The following is a 19,381-nucleotide window of genomic DNA, read 5'->3' on the forward strand; positions in this document are numbered from 1 at the left end:
TATTATCCTCTGGGGTTTGACTTCCTTCTGAGGACCAGTAGCAAGAGGCTGATTTCGCTCACCATCCTTGTTCTGTTGGCTTCTTGTTTGATCTGCATTTCACTCTTTCTTTAGCCAAGAACAATATCATAACGAGCAAAACTTGATATAGCTCGACGGAAGGTGCTTTTTTCAAGAAAACAGGCGTAAAAATGGATCAAGAACACACATTGGGAGATAGATCAACCAGAGAATATGCAAATTAAAGAGAGAGCAAGATCTAAATACCAGGCTCTACCCTAATATATCACTTTCTTAGAACGATTCTTGACGTTACCCAATCACAATGTTTATAGATTCCGGTGCAATCAATTACTTCTCTTCCTCGAACAATCAATGATTCTAAGCTATAACCTTCACAGAACCAGATCGGAGGACATACATGATCGGAGAATCATCATCTACCATCAAGAACCCTAATTTTCGAAAATCGAATCCCTAATTTCTAAATCATTATAAAACAAGCCATCATACAAATAGAAACATGAAATTACCATCAGATGGAGATTGATGAACCATCAGCTTTGGTAGAGAAGACTCTCAAATCTCTCGTCGATTGCTTAATCAACACCTCCGACTGAAGATTGTTTGATCAGTAGTTTGATTCGAGATTTGTTAATCAATCAACAAGATAAAAAATGAAGCAAAATTTCTCTCCGTTGGGAGAAATATCGCGAAGTCGAAGAGATGGAAGAGATGGAGAAAGAAGAGGAAAAAAATAAATTGTTTTTTTTATATAATAAATTTGACCAATTAAATACAGACAGCACACTAACTCTTCCCAACAAGAGTCGATGTTAAAACTTACTAAACAAGAGCCAACTCTTGTTGTTTTATCATTTTTGATTTATTTTTAATCTCAAATAAAATAATAATCTTGCTAAAAATCCTGCTAAAGTCACCAATGGACTTGCTCTAAGAAACGTCGTTTACCACTTGTTATATATGACTAGTTAATTTTTATTTTTGTTATTTAAAATTTAAATAAATAATTTATTTATTATAATATGATTAAATTAATAGATTGAAGAGACTCATACCTTCTCTCAACGTTGATGAAAAATTGAAGCACAAGAAAGTTGAATTCTCTCCAGCGTGTGGTTTCCTTAAGATTTCTAAGCTAACCGGAACGTACCTGAACAACTCCGCCGGAGAAAGCTGCGGGGAAAAGGAGCAAAAACGAAGCTGACGAGAAATTGTTTAGGGCTTCAATCTCTCTACTGATTGTCTACTAAGAAACTTACCTTTCTGATTCCAATTGATTCAATCTCTCTCTACCGATTTAATCGGCTCCAACTTCAAACCGCATCCATTTCCAACTGTTACTCGATTCTTTCTTTGGTGATTGGCTTCCAAATCGCCTTTGCTATTTATCTCTTTCTTTCCATTCCCTTCGAATCCATACAGTTCCTTGGAAAAATTAATCGAGGAAGAAATGTTTTTTTTTCTCTTTTGTTTTATTATTTCAACCAATAGAATTGGGACACGTAGCGCCTCTTAAACATATATTCGGTCTCTTATATAAGGGGAGATCTTCCCATTTTTTCCATTTCTGATTTATTTTTTTTCTTCTTTTTAATTAGAACTCTCTTTAAATTCTCTTAAATCCCCCGATAAACAAGGTCTGATGCCCTTAGATCATAGGGATCTTTTACCGAACCTTTTTAAGATTCACGGGTATAACTAAAGGCACCGTCCTAGAGTTGGGTCACTAGTTTATGACTATTCATCTTTTTTTCATGCATTTTTTTTTTTTTTTTTTTGCTAATCGGAATTTAATAAGCTCATTTATTCCTTGACCAAACTGGAATTTTCAATCAAAACTAAGCAGAAGATCAAGATTTCAGTTAATCATAACACTGACAAAACTTCACTCATGTTGCAGATTCTGCATTCATATCAACTTCCATCAAAGTTTCCACATCCCGTTCTATATGTACATTCCGTGTAAGAAATATCATAATGCTTCGAATTTAAATCCAAATAGAAAAGAAAAAAATGATGAAAACATATAGAGATGAAACGGTTTAGAAACCGAATTACCGAAGGTATACAATCACCATTTCGCTATTTTCTTCCTATTTTTTATGAGAAATTGGTTTCAATATGTTATGATAACTATGTTGAATTGCAAATACAAAAATGATAGAATATTTGTTGATTAGACTAAATCAGTGAATTCAGTAACGTATATAAAACTTCAGTGAAGAAAATAATGAGTAGTAAGAAGCAGATGATGGAGAGTTTTGGTAGTATATATTAATGATGTTTAGTTTGGAAGCAAACTAATTATGTTTTGATCTCTCTGTCATGTGTTTGTGTAAACCTATAAATCTTATGCAACGACAAAATCCAATTTTTTAAAGCAAGCCATGTGATATATTAAGATGTGTCCCATGTCCATATATAATTTATTTACTCCATGTCTTTCACATATATCAATACAATAAAAACACAATGTGTTGCTTTCCTTGCTTGACACATCAGATTCTGTATTGAACCTGGTGTTGACACATCAGTAAAAATAGGTAACCAAAGAAAACATTTTAATTAATACAGCTCATCTAAATTTATTCATACGTGTACTAAAGAAAATAGAAGCAAACCTCTAAGTGTTTTGTCTTTATGCTTCTTCGTTGTCGTTTTTCTATTTCTCGATTTGTTCTTCTTCTCCATCGCCGATTTGAGTTCACGACGGAAGCTGCCTCCTTCACATTGACTCGGACTTGGTCTTTGCTATCTCTTTCTCTGATTGTCACTGATTTCTCTGATTCCAATCTTTGTCGAACACGCTTTTAATCAATTGCTAAATTTATGTTCTTCGTCGCCGTGATACCAACCTTCGACGACTGTGTTGTTCATCCCATCGCTCTCTCTACCAATCTGAGCAGAAGGTTTTCGATTAGATGGTGGCCGATTCAATGAGGTATGTTTCCCATCTCTCTATTCCTTGTCTTTGTTTGTTGATGATGTCTTCACAAGTCAATTCCTGTTGCGTCTTGCAATGATATCTTAGATGAGGCAAATCGTAGCTGAAGTTGGAGTAGTTTCATCTCAATTCTTAATTTGGCACTTATATATGAACACAAAAATTTCAACATTGTTTATAGTTCTGCTGTTTTCGAGATGGACAATACCAAAGTAATTGCAGCTGTCTATGGTCCAAGAGAGATACTTGATTTGACCTATAAAGATTGGTGCTTTAGTTGTATATAATCCAGTGAATTAAGCGAATTGTTTTATTTCTATCTGTTTTAATTATGTTTATCTATCTCTATGCTTCCTCAGATTCAAAACAAGAGCCTACGAAAAAAAGAACGATCATGCATTGGTATGTATATGCTTTCTTGAGTTGCCAGAGTTTATGCAGGAGGTTTTTTCTATGTGATAAGTTCCCTTAACTGATAAATAAAGATGAATCGGCATCTCTCTTGGCTGATTTTAATTACTGATAGGTTTCAGCGATGGAAATAGAACACTTTCTTCATCTGCATAACGAAATGCTCCCCCTTGTATCGTCTATATTCAACAAATTGGTGGGTCTGCAGTTTCACGTTTTAGTTTTCGCATAGGTTCTATACTATATCTTAAAAGGTTTAGCTATGAAGATTTTTAGACATAGTTGCCTTTTAGAATTTAACCTCATTATAAAGAAAGGTGAAATTCAGTTGCACAAATTCATGTTTTGGAACCACCATGTCCTCGAATTATCAGCTCAACTATGGTGTCTGTGCTTCTTGGTTGCTGAATACCCATTCATTTTATGATATGTCTTTAATATGTCTTATACAATTTAACCTCTATTTATTTTTTTTTATTTCGTGCACCACTTTTGTTTGGCATCTCTAAGTTACAACCATCTTATGATCCAATTGCGTCCAATAAGGGAAAGACCAATCAGTTTTGTCATCCAGATTCGAGAATCGAGCTATAAATGTTTCAATGCAAGTAATCGAGCTATAAATTTAGTCATATGTTTAGCTATAAATGTTTGTGGTGTTGGAAAGGTTATCTAAATTCTCTTATTTAGTTTTTGGTTCTCTGTTTCAGAGGTTGCAGAGGTTATTTTGTTTTTGGTTCTCTTATTCTCTTACATGTGGTGTTTTTAGTTATGTTGTTGTAGAGGTTTTACGAGCTTGTTTATGGTCAGATCACTTTTGATGGAGTTGAGTTCAAGACATTTCAAGTGATATGGTTTAGAAAACAAAGCGGATTGGTGTGTTAAGAATCTGTTTTGTTCAATGAAACAATCAGAGCAAACATTACTTATGGTAAAGGAGGAGATGCTACTGAAATCAAATCGTATTTGCAGCTGACCTATCTTACGCTCATGGCTTCATTGTGGCCTACAATAGGTAACATAAACCGGAATAATCGAACCTAATAAACAGATTGTCTAGCCCTAATTCCTAAGTCCATGGTTTCAGATTAGACAGAAAGATTTAAGTTAAATATACATTGATAAAGCATAGAGTATTTAGAATTGTTTATTTTAGAGTTGATGAAGCTACAGTTTTTGAAGCTACATACAAAGGCAAAAGGTAACGTACACATTCCTGGCAGATGAAGCTACAGTTTTTGAATAGATGCAGCTTCATAGCTAGAGCAATCCTTAAGCTGGCGGATTGGAAAGTCTTTGATTTTTATCCAAACGCTTCTGAATCAAATTTAATTTTACTAGAATCAAAAAAACGATGAAGCTAAGGAAAAAAAAAAAAACGATGAAACTATTATTTTGGGGAAATTTTGACCGGTTTACACATTTCACCGGTTTAGTGGTTTCGGTAATTTTGAGAGGTTTTAGTAATTTTGACCGCTGTAAGCATTAGATGGATCAAATGGTTAAACCATTACTCATTATAACATAATTTTGATTCATTAAACCATTTCACCCACTAATTCATTTAGTTCATGAAGTCATTAGAATAAATTTCCTTAACATATTAGGGTCTAGGGGTTGAGTAAAGTTGTGATAATCCATGAGACTTGACCAATTTTAAAATTCCTAAGTACATAGTATACATAAATTAAATTGACATATAAAAGCTAAAAACATCAATAAAAGTAAAAAAAACAAATACAGCAAAACAAAACCGCACAATGAATAAATCACAAAACAAATAACAAATAATATGCTAAAGATATAATGAATTTCTAATCCAACACAAACATACAAAACGACACATAATAAAAAGAAAAAGAAAATATACAAACAATAATAAAAATTACACAAAAAAATATACAAAATCTTCCCGCGGCGTAGCGCGGGTACTATCTTAGTAATATATAAAACTCGAATGACTAATCATTGGTTATGAATTAATTGTTGTTGAGAAAATGAGACTTTTACTATTTGGTGTATCGTATCAAATAAAACGTGATTATTTCATCAACTAACCAAACAAAATTATAACACCAAAATGTACCCTTCAATGAAAATTCTTACGAGCATCTCAACATGCAATATATAAATTATCAAACCTAGTGACAATAATTTAAAGTGTCAATTAAAACATCATATCAAAGTAGATTGGAGTCCATATTTAATTGGCGACTGCAATTAACACGGCGGAAAGATATAGACTCAAAATTACTAGTTATAGGAAGAAGTGTAATGAAATTTCTAATATGCATAAATAGAAAGTCATGTTTCCGGAGGCATATATATAAATATACATAAATATCCATACACATGCACACACCTAACTTTGTTGGAGGAGTGAGAGATGAATTTAATAAAATTAAGTTAGATAGAGTGAGAGCTAGGGAGAAAGATAAATTAAGTGTTTAAGGCAAAAGACAGAAGAGAAGAGAAGGTGGGAAAGTACAAAGAAGAGAGACGCACGCAGAAGGTGTGAGCCAAAGTGTTGAGTTGTGTTTTTGTAATAATAGATTGATACGTAATTACTTACTTAATTAATCCTCGTTCGGTTGGTGGGAGTTGAGATAACTTTACACAACTTTACTTATCACTTTTCTCTGTGTTCTCTTCTTCAAGCTCACATAGTCACATGCCAATGGTAGACTTATTGTAATGAAGTTTTTTTTTATGCTTTAATAACAAAACATGTGAAGTCTTCGTCCGATGCAACGTGTCCCCACTTCTCTCCTAAGTCAAAATATAATCACCGTAAACTTGTTCTAACTTTCTTACCGTCAACGAAACATTATTAAAATTCTAGTATAATAATACTATTAAATACCCAAAAAAAAAACCCAACGGTGAAGTAGAACCCACTGGAAAATTCAGAGCTGTCGTCTCCTCATCCATTTGCATATTCTCCTTATATAATCCCCTTTACAGTCTCCACTCCATTCTCATGTATCTTACTTACTTCATCATCTCTTCTTAATACCAAAACAAAGAAAAATACAAAAAGAAAGAATAAATTATGGATCTTCTTTTTCTCTTGTTCTCTCTTCTCCTTTGTTACCTCTTCTTCAAGATCTGGAAACTCATAGACTCAAAGCAAGACAAAGATTGCTACATCTTAGACTACCAATGTCATAAACCATCCAACGATCGAATGGTGACCACTCAGTTCAGTGGAGAGATCATTTATCGAAACCAAAACCTTGGATTAACTGAATACAAGTTCCTTCTCAAAGCCATCGTAAGCTCAGGTATTGGAGAACAAACCTACGCTCCAAGACTCGTCTTTGAAGGTCGAGAAGAGCGTCCTTCGTTACAAGATGGGATCTCCGAGATGGAAGAGTTCTACGTAGACAGCATCGGAAAAGTCTTGGAGAGAAACCAAATCTCTCCTAAAGATATCGACATCCTCGTAGTCAATGTTTCCATGCTCTCTTCAACACCTTCTTTAGCTTCAAGAATCATAAACCATTACAAGATGAGGGACGATGTCAAAGTCTTCAACTTGACGGGGATGGGATGTAGCGCGAGTCTAATCTCCGTAGACATAGTCAAGAACATTTTCAAGACCTACTCAAACAAGTTAGCTCTTGTTGCCACGTCCGAGTCTTTGAGCCCTAATTGGTATAGCGGAAACAACCGTTCGATGATCTTAGCCAACTGCTTGTTCCGATCCGGTGGTTGTGCTATTCTCTTGACTAACAAACGTAGCTTGAGAAAGAGAGCAATGTTTAAGCTCAAGTGTATGGTACGGACTCACCATGGAGCTAGAGAGGAGTCTTACAACTGCTGTATCCAATCCGAGGATGAACAAGGCCGTGTAGGGTTTTACTTGGGGAAGAATCTACCGAAAGCGGCAACTCGTGCTTTTGTAGACAATCTCAAGGTTATAACACCCAAGATTCTTCCCGTAACCGAGCTCTTGAGGTTCATGTTGAAGCTTCTCATCAAGAAAATCAAGATTCGTCAAAACCCTAGCAAAGGGTCCACGAATCTGCCATCAGGGACTCCATTAAAGGCAGGGATCAACTTCAAGACCGGGATCGAACATTTTTGCATTCACACCGGAGGGAAAGCTGTGATTGATGGGATTGGACATAGCTTGGATTTGACCGAGTATGACATTGAACCGGCGAGGATGACTCTCCATCGGTTTGGGAATACTTCAGCTAGTAGTTTGTGGTATGTGTTGGCTTACATGGAAGCCAAGAAGAGGTTGAAGAGAGGAGATAGAGTATTTATGATAAGCTTTGGAGCTGGTTTCAAATGTAATAGCTGCGTTTGGGAAGTTGTAAGAGATCTAACGGTTGGGGAATCAAAAGGAAACGTGTGGAATCACTGCATTGATGATTATCCACCAAAATCAATCGTGAATCCTTATTTGGAGAAGTTTGGTTGGATTCAAGATGAAGATCCTGACACTTTCAAGGTCCCTGACGCTTTCATGTAACACGTTTACGTACAGAAACGCAAACGCAAACGCAAGGTGACACAAATAGTTCTCTCTCTCTCTTAAAAAGTTTTTTTTTTTTTTCCTTTTGTTAAAAAATTTACGTTTTCATTTTTTAAATTCGGATTGGGAAAGGTGATATGAATGTAAAAGAAACTTCGATTTAGTTTTTCTTTTCTTTATATGATTTTTTTTTTTTGAGGGTGTTATAATTTGTTAATTACATACATCAATAAGGGTTTTAGGGGGCATGCACTTTCCAATACGATGGGAATTTACTAATTTGCCATCCTATTGGTTAGCTAGCTGCCATCTTTATTTTTTTCCTTCAATGTTAAATGTTGTATCATTTTAATATTTTTGTAATATTCATTAAATTTCCACTTTACTTTGTACTATTGTTACGCATTTACTCAAGCTTGTTACACGGTACATCTTCATGCTTAGTCCTTTCGTTTTAATTTTTAAATATTGTATAAAACAGAAACTATAGAAATTTCAAAACTTCGAAGGACTAAAAGTTTCATTGAATATTTGTCGAAAGTTGGTAAATAAAGAGTCTGTAGTGGACTTTTGAATTACAATGTTCAGATTCTGAACATATGTCACTTAATCGACGTTTCGTAGTTTATTTAAAATCACATTCACATTTACGTGCGACATTCACATTCTCAGAACAATTTTTTCGTGTAAACATTTTTTGAAAAATAAAAGTCTGTTTGGTAGGCAAAACATTCAATGGGCATTTGATTTCATTACCAGATTCCGGGCCCCTATCTGTCTCCATGCTAAATGACAAAAATCTCCCTATTAATAATACTAAATTAATTAGTATTAGTATTATTTACTATTAGTATTTTAATTTATGTAATACTCAGTTTTTTGTAACAGAATACTCATGCCTTACGACAAAAAAAATAATGTGGTATAGCTTTACTAATCCCTTAATGTATTTTTCAGGATGGAATGTGTTTTAGCTAATATATATATAGGTTGAAATGATAAAGCATATCTTATTTCTACAAAAAAGAGATATATGATAATGTGACCATATCTATAAAGTATATACCGTTGAGTGGTTATCATATCGATCACAAAGCAAAAAGGAAAATAAAAAATATATTGAAAGAGGTATTTTTATACATTTGTACAATTGATATCTCTTACGGTTTGTAACAATTCAATCATTTTAGAAATCAAATGACCACAAATGATCTTTATCAAAAAAAAAAATGACCACAAATGATATTTTCTTGTTTAATAGTACTAAATTTGGTTACATTATGGACCGATAATCTATATTCTCTATGATGTAAAGAAATCATTAAAATTCAGAAATTTTATATCTCATAGTTTATCCACTTAAGATTGATTTTAACCATAATTTGCATTTAACACACATTGGTTTGAATGGTAAACAAACACACGTTGTGTTGTGTCCAACACGAGATATGGAAACCCTTATTTGTCGGATGAAAACATGGGAATTAAATTAGTAAGATTGGTCGAAGACTCGTGTTATAATAGAAAACTGTTAACAATACTACTAGTATTTGATTATTTTTCACAATATTCAAGTAGATCGTATATAATACTCTTTCCGTTTATATTTACTTGTCGTTCTGGACTTAATTTTTTGTTTTATATTATTTGTCGTTTTGTATTTACGATGCAACTTTATGAATCAAATTTTTAATTTTACCCTTAAGTATATGTTCGAGTATCATTCAACAACTCCTTATCAATTTGGGTAAAACAGATAATTTAATTGTTTTCTTAATATGTATGAAATTGTCTAGAACAACAAATAATATAAAACGGAGAGAGTGCATTTGAAGGAAAACAAAAAAACTAAAAAAGGTAATAAATAGGGACAGGTAAGTATGGCAGTAGAAAGAGAGCTGTCCAAAACGAAATAAAAACAACTTTGTTATTTAATTGGCCACTCAAAAAACAGATGAAACATTTATTTCCCACTCTCATTTCGACTTCACAATGTGGTGGCACTATTAGGTGCCGTTGGATCATCCTCTTAAATAAACTCCATCGTCAATAAATTGAGGATTGCATGTATCATTGAGTGACCAATCACTACATGATTCTCTGTTTCTCATTTGGTTGAATAAATTTACTACCTGATTTCGTAAATTTCCAAGTCTAAAACAATTATACTCCATACCGTACCGTACAGTTCTTAAATTCTTTTCGATTATGATATACAATAACATTAAATAATGTGAATTACTACTATTTTGCTCCATCGCATTTTACCAATGATTATAATTATATATACAGGAGTACTGATTACGTACATAAAGATGACGTTGATGATAAGTCTCCCAAAATGATACTTAATGACTCCAATCTTTCTGGAAATTTGGTGAATCGTTCAATTGAGATATTGTACTAGAGCATCAACTAACTAGTCTGATGGAAATATGCGACGTGAGACTCGTAGAACGATGAATTGAATTTGGTCGTGATATATAGAGTAGAGTGATAGTTGGTAACTGGATACAAGTAGAATTGTCAAACGGACCGGTCCACGTCCATTTGGGTCGGCGGCGGCAAACATGTTTTTTTTTTGGGACTGCAACTGGCCAATTTGCTAGGACAGCTAGCATGCATGCAAAAAAAAAAAAAAAGATTGATATCGTGCTTTATGCTTAATTCTTGATTTAACATATAAATACGCCAAAGAATCTACATTTTCAAAGTAATCAATCAGTTTATTTTGAAGAGAATGTCGAATTTTTCAAGAAGCAAACATATCCAACGACATGCTTCTTGGATGAGTAAGAAATCACATTTCCACTTAAGTAAATGATATACACCTATTGTCAAAAAAAAAAATGATATACACCTTTGTGGAAATGAAATCATCAGTGTCACCAACCCTATTCACATCATAAGATGCGAGGAATATCAATGAGCTTACAACTTCAAAAGAAAATTCTCAGAGAAGAGTACATCCAACTATTGGATGGTATCGTAGGACCCTTTTAGTAGCTTGCATTGCTTGTTGGTGGCATGATACATCAATTTGAGTAGCTTGCTCAGTGTGTGTCGGCTATATATCCAAATTAAAGAAGCACATGTAAAATACTAGATACTTCCGATTAGGGTTAATTATGCACTTTGCAATATTGTCCAGAAATGTGCCGGATGTGATGATTAACTTTGATAATCTCTCCATTGGTGTAGAGATAGCATGTTGCAATTTTTTTCTTGGTAAGGAGGTGTTGAATGTATTTTTGTTGCAATAGATGTAAGAGATCTTCGGTACTGATCTCTTTCTACTGTCACACTTTATATATAATTTTCTGAAATTTTAACTAGTTAATACAAAAAATTCATTAGGTTGATGAATAACAGAGATCTTTGGTTGACAAAAACATAAAAATAAAAGAGATCTTTGATACTGATCAACTTTATAAAGTTTTTTATTCTATGAAATTTTGATTTGATCATGATAATGCTAAATACATGAATCACATGATGTAAACGGAAATAGAGATAGTCTTGGTTCTCTTGATTAATCGTCGATTAGTAGCACTGACCCAACTTTTTCAAAGCAAAAAAATACACTTTGTTTTACGAGAAACCAGATTAGTATAATATACTGTAATTAATAAGATCTGGTTCGGCAACAAAACATGTGAAGCAAGAGTTTCAGGCCACCTTTTTTATTCATAACTTTAGGGGCGAAATTCTAATATAAGTTCGGCAACAAAACATGTTCTTGTTATTTTTTTTGTTATTTTTGTTGTAAACTATTAAAAACTTCACTAAATAAGAGTAGTACTTCAAACTTTTTCAAAGTAACAAATTACAACCAAGCTAGTACAAAAATTAACAGAAAAAAAAGCTCTTACTACTTGCATATAATCTGATATAGCATGAGGACAGGCCACAAGATTTTATTGGTTTAAGTTTAAAAAAAAAGTAGAAAGGCTAACAGAGGCAACAACAACATCTCTGTAGAATCCACTCCAAGCTGCAAGAAACCCAAGAAATGAGGACCCTAAGAACAAAAAGGAAGTGGATAGAGAAAGAGAGATAAGGCCTTACACATGGTGGAGACAAGAACATGGTCTATCTCTAGGAAAGATGAGGATGGTGTTATTGCTATGGTCCAGCGAGAAAACAAAAGGAAGATTGTTTTCAAGAACAAAACTCTTGTTACTTGAACCTTCAGGAGAGAACGGTTGAGACAGAGAAGAAACGGATGAAGAAAATTCGTATTTTTCACAGTCAACTCCGTAGCTCACAGGAAGAGAAGACGAAGAAGAGGACGATGAACCAACTCTCTCCTCTTCCTTCATGTTTCAATTGATCTCTCTCTCTCTCTCTCTCTCTCTCTCTCTCTCTCTCTCTCTCTCTCTCTTTGCTTTGTGTTTTGAATCTTTTTGTCTCCCGGGAAATTTTTGAAACTTAGGTGTTAGACCTAACGGTCATTCAACTAATTGTTACACAACCAACTAACTTACTACTACATGATGATTTGCTAGTTTCGGACGTGTTTTATATATTTTTGAATATCACATTTTTATTGACGTGGATGGCATCTATATATAATAGCAAACTCATTTTTAAAAAACTGCTGACGTCATCTTTTTAATTCATCGGATGAGATTATTTTATTTTCTCATCCAACGGTTTAGATCAAATCTGATGTCGCTAATTTATTAAATAAAAAGGTGCTTCTCTTCCATCCCCAAATCGTCGCTTATCTTTGTTTAGCCCTGCCGAATCAACGTTTCTCTATGTAAAAACACATGTTCAATTGCCTCTTTTCAGATCTATATATTTGGAATTCTTTCAACCATTTCAGTTGTTCTGGTTTACAATCTATCTATATACTTTTTGTTGGCGTGAATTCCTGCAAGGAGTCTTTTATTCTCTCTTCTCATCCAATAACTGAACAGTATGTCTGGTGTAGATATGCGTATTCATTGGTGTTTTAACAAATGTATTACAGAATAAATTCGACCCTTTTGATGTTTCTTATAGTTTCTAAACCCAGTCATCATTAATCTTTGTTTTGTAAACTTTTTGTTTCTTAAGTTTTTCAAATCTATCGTTTGTCCCTGAGTTCGATTCGTTAATGGTAAGTAGGCCTGCCATATTTTTGTATGGTTAATGTTTCAATTCTCAAATGGGTGGATTTTATATTTAGATTTTTATTGAATCTTCGATTAGATGTTAAAACGAAACAGGTGTTACCTCCAAGGAAAAGAGAAGAAACCACCAACGAGGTAACATAGAGTACGGTAGATGAATAGGTAACAAAATGGAACCACGTACCTCCTTCACATTCTCGACATTCCACGACCGAATACAAGCAAAGAAAAACATTAGCCTATCTGTGAACAGTAAAAATATAGCCAATATTGAATAAAACAACTGATAGGCAAAAATGTGTAAAGATGCGAGGCAACCTGAAAGTTAAACTCAGAAATCAAACGCTCCCACAATGTTTGTTTTTTCTCTTTGAACCTCCCACACAGTAATCCTAATTCCTCATGATCTGCATCAAAGAGAAACAGAGATGTTGTTTTCACTTTATATAGAAAGAAACAGAAAAAATCGGTTAAGTGGAAGAAGACTACCTGAATATGAACTGCAGAGAGGACAAATACAAGCCATCAAAACAATCACTAACCGATCAAAGCATCCTCTTCCACAATCTAAAATTAACAAAGCCAAGTAGAGTTAAAATCGCATGAACATAATAAAAAAGCATTGAATGATCAATTTAGAAACCAAACTCTAGAAGAGCAACAAGAGTAAGAGAGTGACAACGATCAGTCAAAGCCATCACCGATCAATCGCAGGATCATCCTCCACAAATCTAAACCAACAAAACAAAAACGACATTATGTAACTAGAAGATAAGACAAAACCACCGAACCAAAGTGACAATAAAGAAGCAAATAGAGATGAGTTTAGAGCAAGGAACCCATGAGAACGCTTGAAGAAAATAACATGGATTAGAAACGAGATGATTGGATCATGGTTTGCTTCCTAAAGATCTGCAATACGAAGAAAGAAACGTAAGGAACAAACAAAACAAAAAAAGAAGAAGTAAAAGACGTGTTAAGAGGAAGAACAAAACCCTTTGAAGAAGTAGCACATAGAAGAAACATGTCCATCAAAGCCAATGTTGAAGCGTTGAAGGAAGCCTCCTGTAACAGTACAATCTGCAGATAACAAAACACATAAAACTTTGAATATACTGGTGAGATCAAAGATGAGAAAATGACAAGTAGGTAAGTGTTTACTCAAATATAATCCAGCAGCGAGGAAACCACCACCCAAAATTCCATTTACATTTAACACTCAGAGAGACCTTGAAAGCTATAGTAGGAACCAATTGATCTGAAAATAAAGTTAGAACCTATCAAGCAGTATCAGGTGCAAAACCATGTAAAGGTCTAAAGAGTCCAGGTCGCTGTATTAAACATGAAGGGTTTATGTTTAGACAAGATCATACTACTGCATACTCAAAGATCAGATTGTTTTATATTATATCGAATCATGGAGACTAGAAGATGGCAGCATTCCAATGTTTCATGTGATCACTGAAGCTTCACCGGATAATATATCACCAGATTTGTTGTTTGTAGCAATGATGCAAACTGCACATATGAAATAATCAACTCATTGGAAGTATTTACACAATTTCCAAACCGTTATCAACGCTGACTAGTTGGCAAATACACGTACCTGTTTGGGGTCACAAACAAGCTGCATCGCAGCATTGTCAACATACATATGTGACATACATCAAGATATTCAGAGGCTAGTGTTGTTACTCCTTTCATCCATAAAATAGTGGCCTGCTGAGAAAAAATTGCATTGGCATCAGTGTTATATGAGTTCAACAAGAAACAAAAGAGAGGGAAACAAGTAAAGGAAAATGTATTGTCAACCATACTTCCAAGACATTAACTTTGTCAACAGAACACAGCTTGTCACGCCGTTTCCGAGCTGTCTTGAAGGCAACATGAGCAATTTTATCAATATGGGGAACACAAGACATGCGTTAAAATATTAGTCCGTAGTACTTAACAATCTTTCCACGGAAATCTGTATCTGAAATTTTCAATCATGTACCTCGTGGGTAGCATAAACCTCAGTGTTGAACCCAACTTCTTCGCCATTTGCACTGGTCTTTATCCCGCTTGGCTCTCCAAGATAAATACCTTATCATGCATATATAAAGATATTGTCACACTACATAATGAGAAAAACAAGAACTACAATCAGTTTAAAATTTTAATAAACAAATTATAAACTGACCTCATGTAAGATCTTTGCCATACATATCTTGGATCAGTTTTGCGCAGAACACCGTGTCCATATCCTGGAACAACCTGCAGAAAAATCATGACGAGGTCAACAGTGAGACTGGTAGACCAAACTTTGACGTTATTAAAATGAGGACTCAGAACAAAATTTTAATTCATTTTCGCATGCTCCATTTGTTTGAAACTTCCATCAGTCATGTACAGGTAGAGGAATTGTGTGTTTTTACCTTGCTATTGTTTAATGTCTTCCAAACATATTAACTGCTCTTTCGATATGTTTTCTCCACATTCCTTCGCAGCTTCCTGTTGCAACAAAACGAATAAGAGTCTAAGAATTTGTTCTCACCAACTAATCATTGTATTATAAAACTATCACACGCTACCTACAAAAAACTCATGAAGCTCTGACATAGATTGAAGACTTAAACAAATTTCCACCTCCAAGATTACTATAGCAAAAATAAAACAGTAGAAAAACAAAGATATCATGGCGGCAGATTTTTGTAAGTCTTGAAAAAACAACAATAAACACAAGAAGCTTGTTTTAGGAGAAATTAATACAGACCTGTGGATAGTGATGTAAAGAAGCATCATGAGCTCTTTCATCTTTTCATCACCAAATCCCAACATGTGGGAAAGCAAATTTGCACCATAATCCAAAGATGTATCTGAGGGGATGGAATCACCATTCTTGTACATCCTGAAATGATTGAATGGAAAGTTAAATACAAAAATAGAAGTTAAGAGTAAACTATCAATACCGAAAACTCAGAAGCTACAAGAAACATGAAAAAAAATTACCTCCGATAAACATACGCAGCTACAACAGGAACACGAGCAATCAGGTTGAGACAATCCTCATATGTTGGCTCCTAGAACCTGGACAAAACGATTTTTGTTATGATACCAGCTACTATGAAACACTATCAATAACTAAACCAGAAACTTGAAAAGCACACTTTGACTTGTGAAATCCATTCTCATATGCCTTTTGGAACTCTTTTGGCACTTGGATATAAGGAAACGAAAATTAGCATTCCGCTGAAAATTGAAAAAAGAAGAAAAGAAGCTTTAACCCATCTCACAACAAAAACAAGTATACGAGTAAAGAGAACCAGTACATAATTGTATCATACAAACCTTTGGCCGTCTGAACGAACAATGCTGACCAGTGACCACGACGTGTGAGAGTTGTCCATGATGCATCATCAAGCACAAGAAAATAAACTTGAAACTGCAATGCAAAAGATAAAGCGAGCATTGAGATGAAAGAGAAAGAGAGTCAGAAAAAGAGAGAGAGAGAGAGAGAATAAAAAAGGAAATTACCCATTCAATGCAACACCTGAGAGCACACAAAATGAAAGTCTCTTTATCAGTCAAACATTGGCCTTGCTTCAATCGGAGAGACCACGATTGAGCTTCCCTGCAACAAAAAAAAAAAACAAAACACACAAGAAATCTTACCTGTTTGAGAGTGACTGAATATATAACCCGTTGAGAGAAAGAGAGAGAACTAAACCAAAACGAAGGGAGCCAAGAAATCTTACCTGTTTCCAAGGTGATTTTGTTACCTTTCTGCTAGAGCATCTTTTCCAACAAGCTGCACGCAAAAACACAATGAATTTATTACAGATAGAATTATGTGCTAAGACTGTTTTCTTCTATAACTCAAGCCAAGATTACATGCCAAGACTATCCTTCAAAACCTTAAAAATGTATATTGTTAAGACAATAGTCACGATATTGATAAATATACAAGGATAAGTGACACGTACCTCTCTGGCCTTTGTCCTGATGTTGATGAAATCTGGATCCAACTTCTCATAGAAAGTTTCCAAAGCCTGAAGAATAAGAAAAAGCAACTTTTATATACAAGAACTAGAGACAGGGAAACCAAGACAGGTAAAAAAACATAAATAATGCTTATACGAGCCTGCGGCAGTTGTGAAACCAAACACCATCTAGTTTATCTCAATCGAGACATCGTGGAACATCTCTCATCTGAATATGCGTGTACACACCAAGAACATCTGGGAAACACCAGAAACAGAGGACCAACAATAGCCCATCTTAGATAAAGCAACCGCTAGGCAAAAGGTTTATGGATGAAAGGTAACCTGAAAGTTAAACTCTAAAATCATACGCACTGCCACAATGCTTTCTCTCAGCACCTCCCACACTGTAATCCCGTTCCTATTCGATCTGCATCAAAGAAAGACAGAGATGTTTTCACTTATATAGAAAGAAAAAAAAATCGGTTGAGAGATGTAGTGCAGAGAAAACAAAAACCATCCATCAAAACCATCACTCATCGATAAAAGGAAGAGCAAGAGATAAATCATGTTTGAAAAGTCCCTGATGGCACAGTCAAAAATTCAAAATCCAGTCAATTAAAAAAAGAGATAGCTGACATATATTACCAGAAGAAGTACCTGAATAAACTACATGTCCAGCCTTTTGCATCAGAGGAGCTTAGAGTTAGCAGACCTAAAAAAAGGCAATGAATACAAAAACTAGTTAAAAAGGAAAAAGTAAAAGAATAAACTCGTTTAGGAAGGAATTGATGATCATCTGAATGTGTGTACACAGCAAGAGAATCGGGAAAACAGAATAATCCTTTTTTGGGGGTCTTACAGTTGCAAGGGTTTTGACATTAACAGAACAACGGATCTTGTGGTTGCAATAAAGAAGATGATAATAAAAAGATGTAGCACAGAAGAAACTAAAAAGATGACATACCTGAAGAAAGGTTTATCATATCAGTCCCGGTGCATCCACCATCTGCATCAAAGGGAGATATTTTCGTAAAAAGACATTCAATACACAAACTAGTTTAAAAAAAAAAGGGACAAAGTACTCTTGAGTCTTACAGTTGCAAGGGTTTTTGACTCTTGTATGAGAGAAGGCTCTCAAGAAGGGGCTTGGTGTGAGTTAAGCATTGCAGCACTGAAGGTATGAAACAAGTATTGCCTGAAGGTGTTAAGCCTTTTGTATGAAAGGAAAAGATATACGAACAAACTCGTTTGTAATAAATCTTTCACCAGCGAAGCGAAGTGAAGAAGCCAATCGTTTGTAATTTATACATCTCGCTGGTCTCCGAAGACCAGTGAACATATTTCTTCATTTTGCCGGTAGTATAAACAATCTCCAGAAAAGCTTGTTTAGCTCCATCAAGTCCAGCTGCAATAATTAAGCATAAGTGTGTTTCCACATATTCCATCAAAAAGGGAAACAAGAAGATTAGCATACGATAACACTAACCAACATCATCCCAATTCACAGAGGTTTTGGGCTTGCAGGAAACTGAAGCTGAAGATGGAGATGCTATGGTTCTCTACATAAACAAGGAACAACAAAGGAAAAATTCAGTGAAGCAATCAATCCTAATACATAAACATATCACTTTAGAATCTACCAACATCACAGTCACCTTCAACATTTAAGGATAAAAAACAAAAAGAGAAAGAAGCAAGACAAATACCTTATTCTCCGGACATTCCAACGCCTAACATATGAACACCATTAATGCCAGAAACAAGCAAAACATACATTAATAGATCAAGTATGGTATTCAGAGAAGTCAACTTACATAGCTTCAACCATCCCGTGCAATTAATCCTTAGATCAGAGCATGATTTGCTTGCAAATTAAAACACACCTGCAAAACTAAGAAAGAAACGTAAGGTAAAAAAAAAAGGAAAAAAGATGGCTAGCTACACGAAGTATCCCAGAAAGCATGGTCACACATGTTAAGTATACTATTGTATACTCAACTACACGAAGTATATATATGTATTACATGACCACATGCATGAACTATATGACGTTATGTGGTCAGCACCATAGACATATAATCCAGTACACCGGTCAACTGACTCCGGCGAAGACCGACGTTGACTCCGGCGAAGACCGACGTTGACTCCGGCGTTGACCAACATTACAAAAAAAAATATTCTAAACTTTTTTTAAATTTTGTTTTTAAAATAATAAATTATTATACTCTAATATATTTATGGTATATTTATATATTATACTCTAATATATTTATGGTATAAATTATTATACTCTAATAATAAATATATATTTTTAAAAATAATAAAATCATTTATGGTTTTTCATGATTAAAAGACATATTCTATTCAATATCCAAATAATTTTTTATATATCTCTAATATATTCATTCTTTTTTGGTAAAATATATTCATT

At 34.3% G+C, this 19,381-nt stretch overlaps 3 protein-coding genes and 1 long non-coding RNA gene across 18 annotated transcripts in view; 2 read left to right on the forward strand and 2 right to left on the reverse strand.

The window, feature by feature from the left end:
* The window catches only part of LOC104786840, a 14,154-nt gene extending 13,412 nt beyond the window's left edge, over positions 1–742 (reverse strand). Inside the window, exons 1-2 of the mRNA XM_010512296.2 lie at positions 534–742; positions 8–92 (exon numbers count right to left, since the gene is read on the reverse strand). Of these exons, the coding sequence (XP_010510598.1) occupies positions 8–92; positions 534–558 (110 nt within the window). The 5' untranslated portion in view covers positions 559–742. The remainder of the gene's footprint in view (positions 1–7; positions 93–533) is intronic.
* Positions 2,619–4,442, forward strand: LOC109133098. The gene is made up of 2 exons (XR_002038041.1): positions 2,619–2,965; positions 3,328–4,442. It is a non-coding gene; the product is annotated as an uncharacterized LOC109133098 (long non-coding RNA).
* On the forward strand, positions 6,256–8,272 carry LOC104786842 (3-ketoacyl-CoA synthase 12). The gene has a single exon (XM_010512297.2). The coding sequence runs from the start codon at positions 6,432–6,434 to the stop codon at positions 7,860–7,862; it is 1,431 nt and encodes a 476-aa protein (XP_010510599.1). The 5' UTR covers positions 6,256–6,431; the 3' UTR covers positions 7,863–8,272.
* Positions 11,581–19,381, reverse strand: part of LOC104786843 — a 17,948-nt gene continuing 10,147 nt past the window's right edge. Inside the window, exons 1-21 of one of the 15 annotated variants that reach the window (XM_019245918.1) lie at positions 16,951–17,019; positions 16,723–16,775; positions 16,502–16,598; positions 16,316–16,409; positions 16,135–16,216; positions 15,977–16,054; positions 15,741–15,875; positions 15,403–15,478; positions 15,168–15,241; positions 14,982–15,070; positions 14,803–14,859; positions 14,592–14,707; positions 14,359–14,503; positions 14,147–14,243; positions 13,981–14,065; positions 13,825–13,897; positions 13,634–13,716; positions 13,475–13,552; positions 13,304–13,392; positions 11,934–13,172; positions 11,581–11,859 (exon numbers count right to left, since the gene is read on the reverse strand). In XM_019245918.1, coding sequence (XP_019101463.1) covers positions 11,817–11,859; positions 11,934–12,187 — 297 coding nt within the window. In that variant the 5' untranslated portion in view covers positions 12,188–13,172; positions 13,304–13,392; positions 13,475–13,552; ... (15 more) ...; positions 16,723–16,775; positions 16,951–17,019 and the 3' untranslated portion in view covers positions 11,581–11,816. Of the gene's footprint in view, positions 11,860–11,933; positions 13,229–13,303; positions 13,393–13,474; positions 13,553–13,633; positions 13,717–13,824; positions 13,898–13,980; positions 14,066–14,146; positions 14,244–14,358; positions 14,504–14,591; positions 14,708–14,802; positions 14,860–14,981; positions 15,071–15,167; positions 15,242–15,402; positions 15,479–15,558; positions 15,625–15,740; positions 15,876–15,976; positions 16,055–16,132; positions 16,217–16,315; positions 16,410–16,501; positions 16,599–16,722; positions 16,776–16,950; positions 17,020–19,381 lie in introns of those variants that run through there. The other 14 variants (XR_002038042.1, XR_002038045.1, XR_002038043.1 and 11 more) reach the window with 14 other exon arrangements.

The sequence above is a fragment of the Camelina sativa genome, chromosome 5 (genome assembly GCF_000633955.1).
Source record: "Camelina sativa cultivar DH55 chromosome 5, Cs, whole genome shotgun sequence".
NCBI lineage: Eukaryota > Viridiplantae > Streptophyta > Magnoliopsida > Brassicales > Brassicaceae > Camelina > Camelina sativa.

What these genes read in the sequence shown, in the direction of transcription:
- LOC104786842 (XM_010512297.2), top strand. Translation starts at nt 6,432, where the DNA reads ATGGATCTTCTTTTTCTCTTGTTCTCTCTTCTCCTTTGTTACCTCTTC.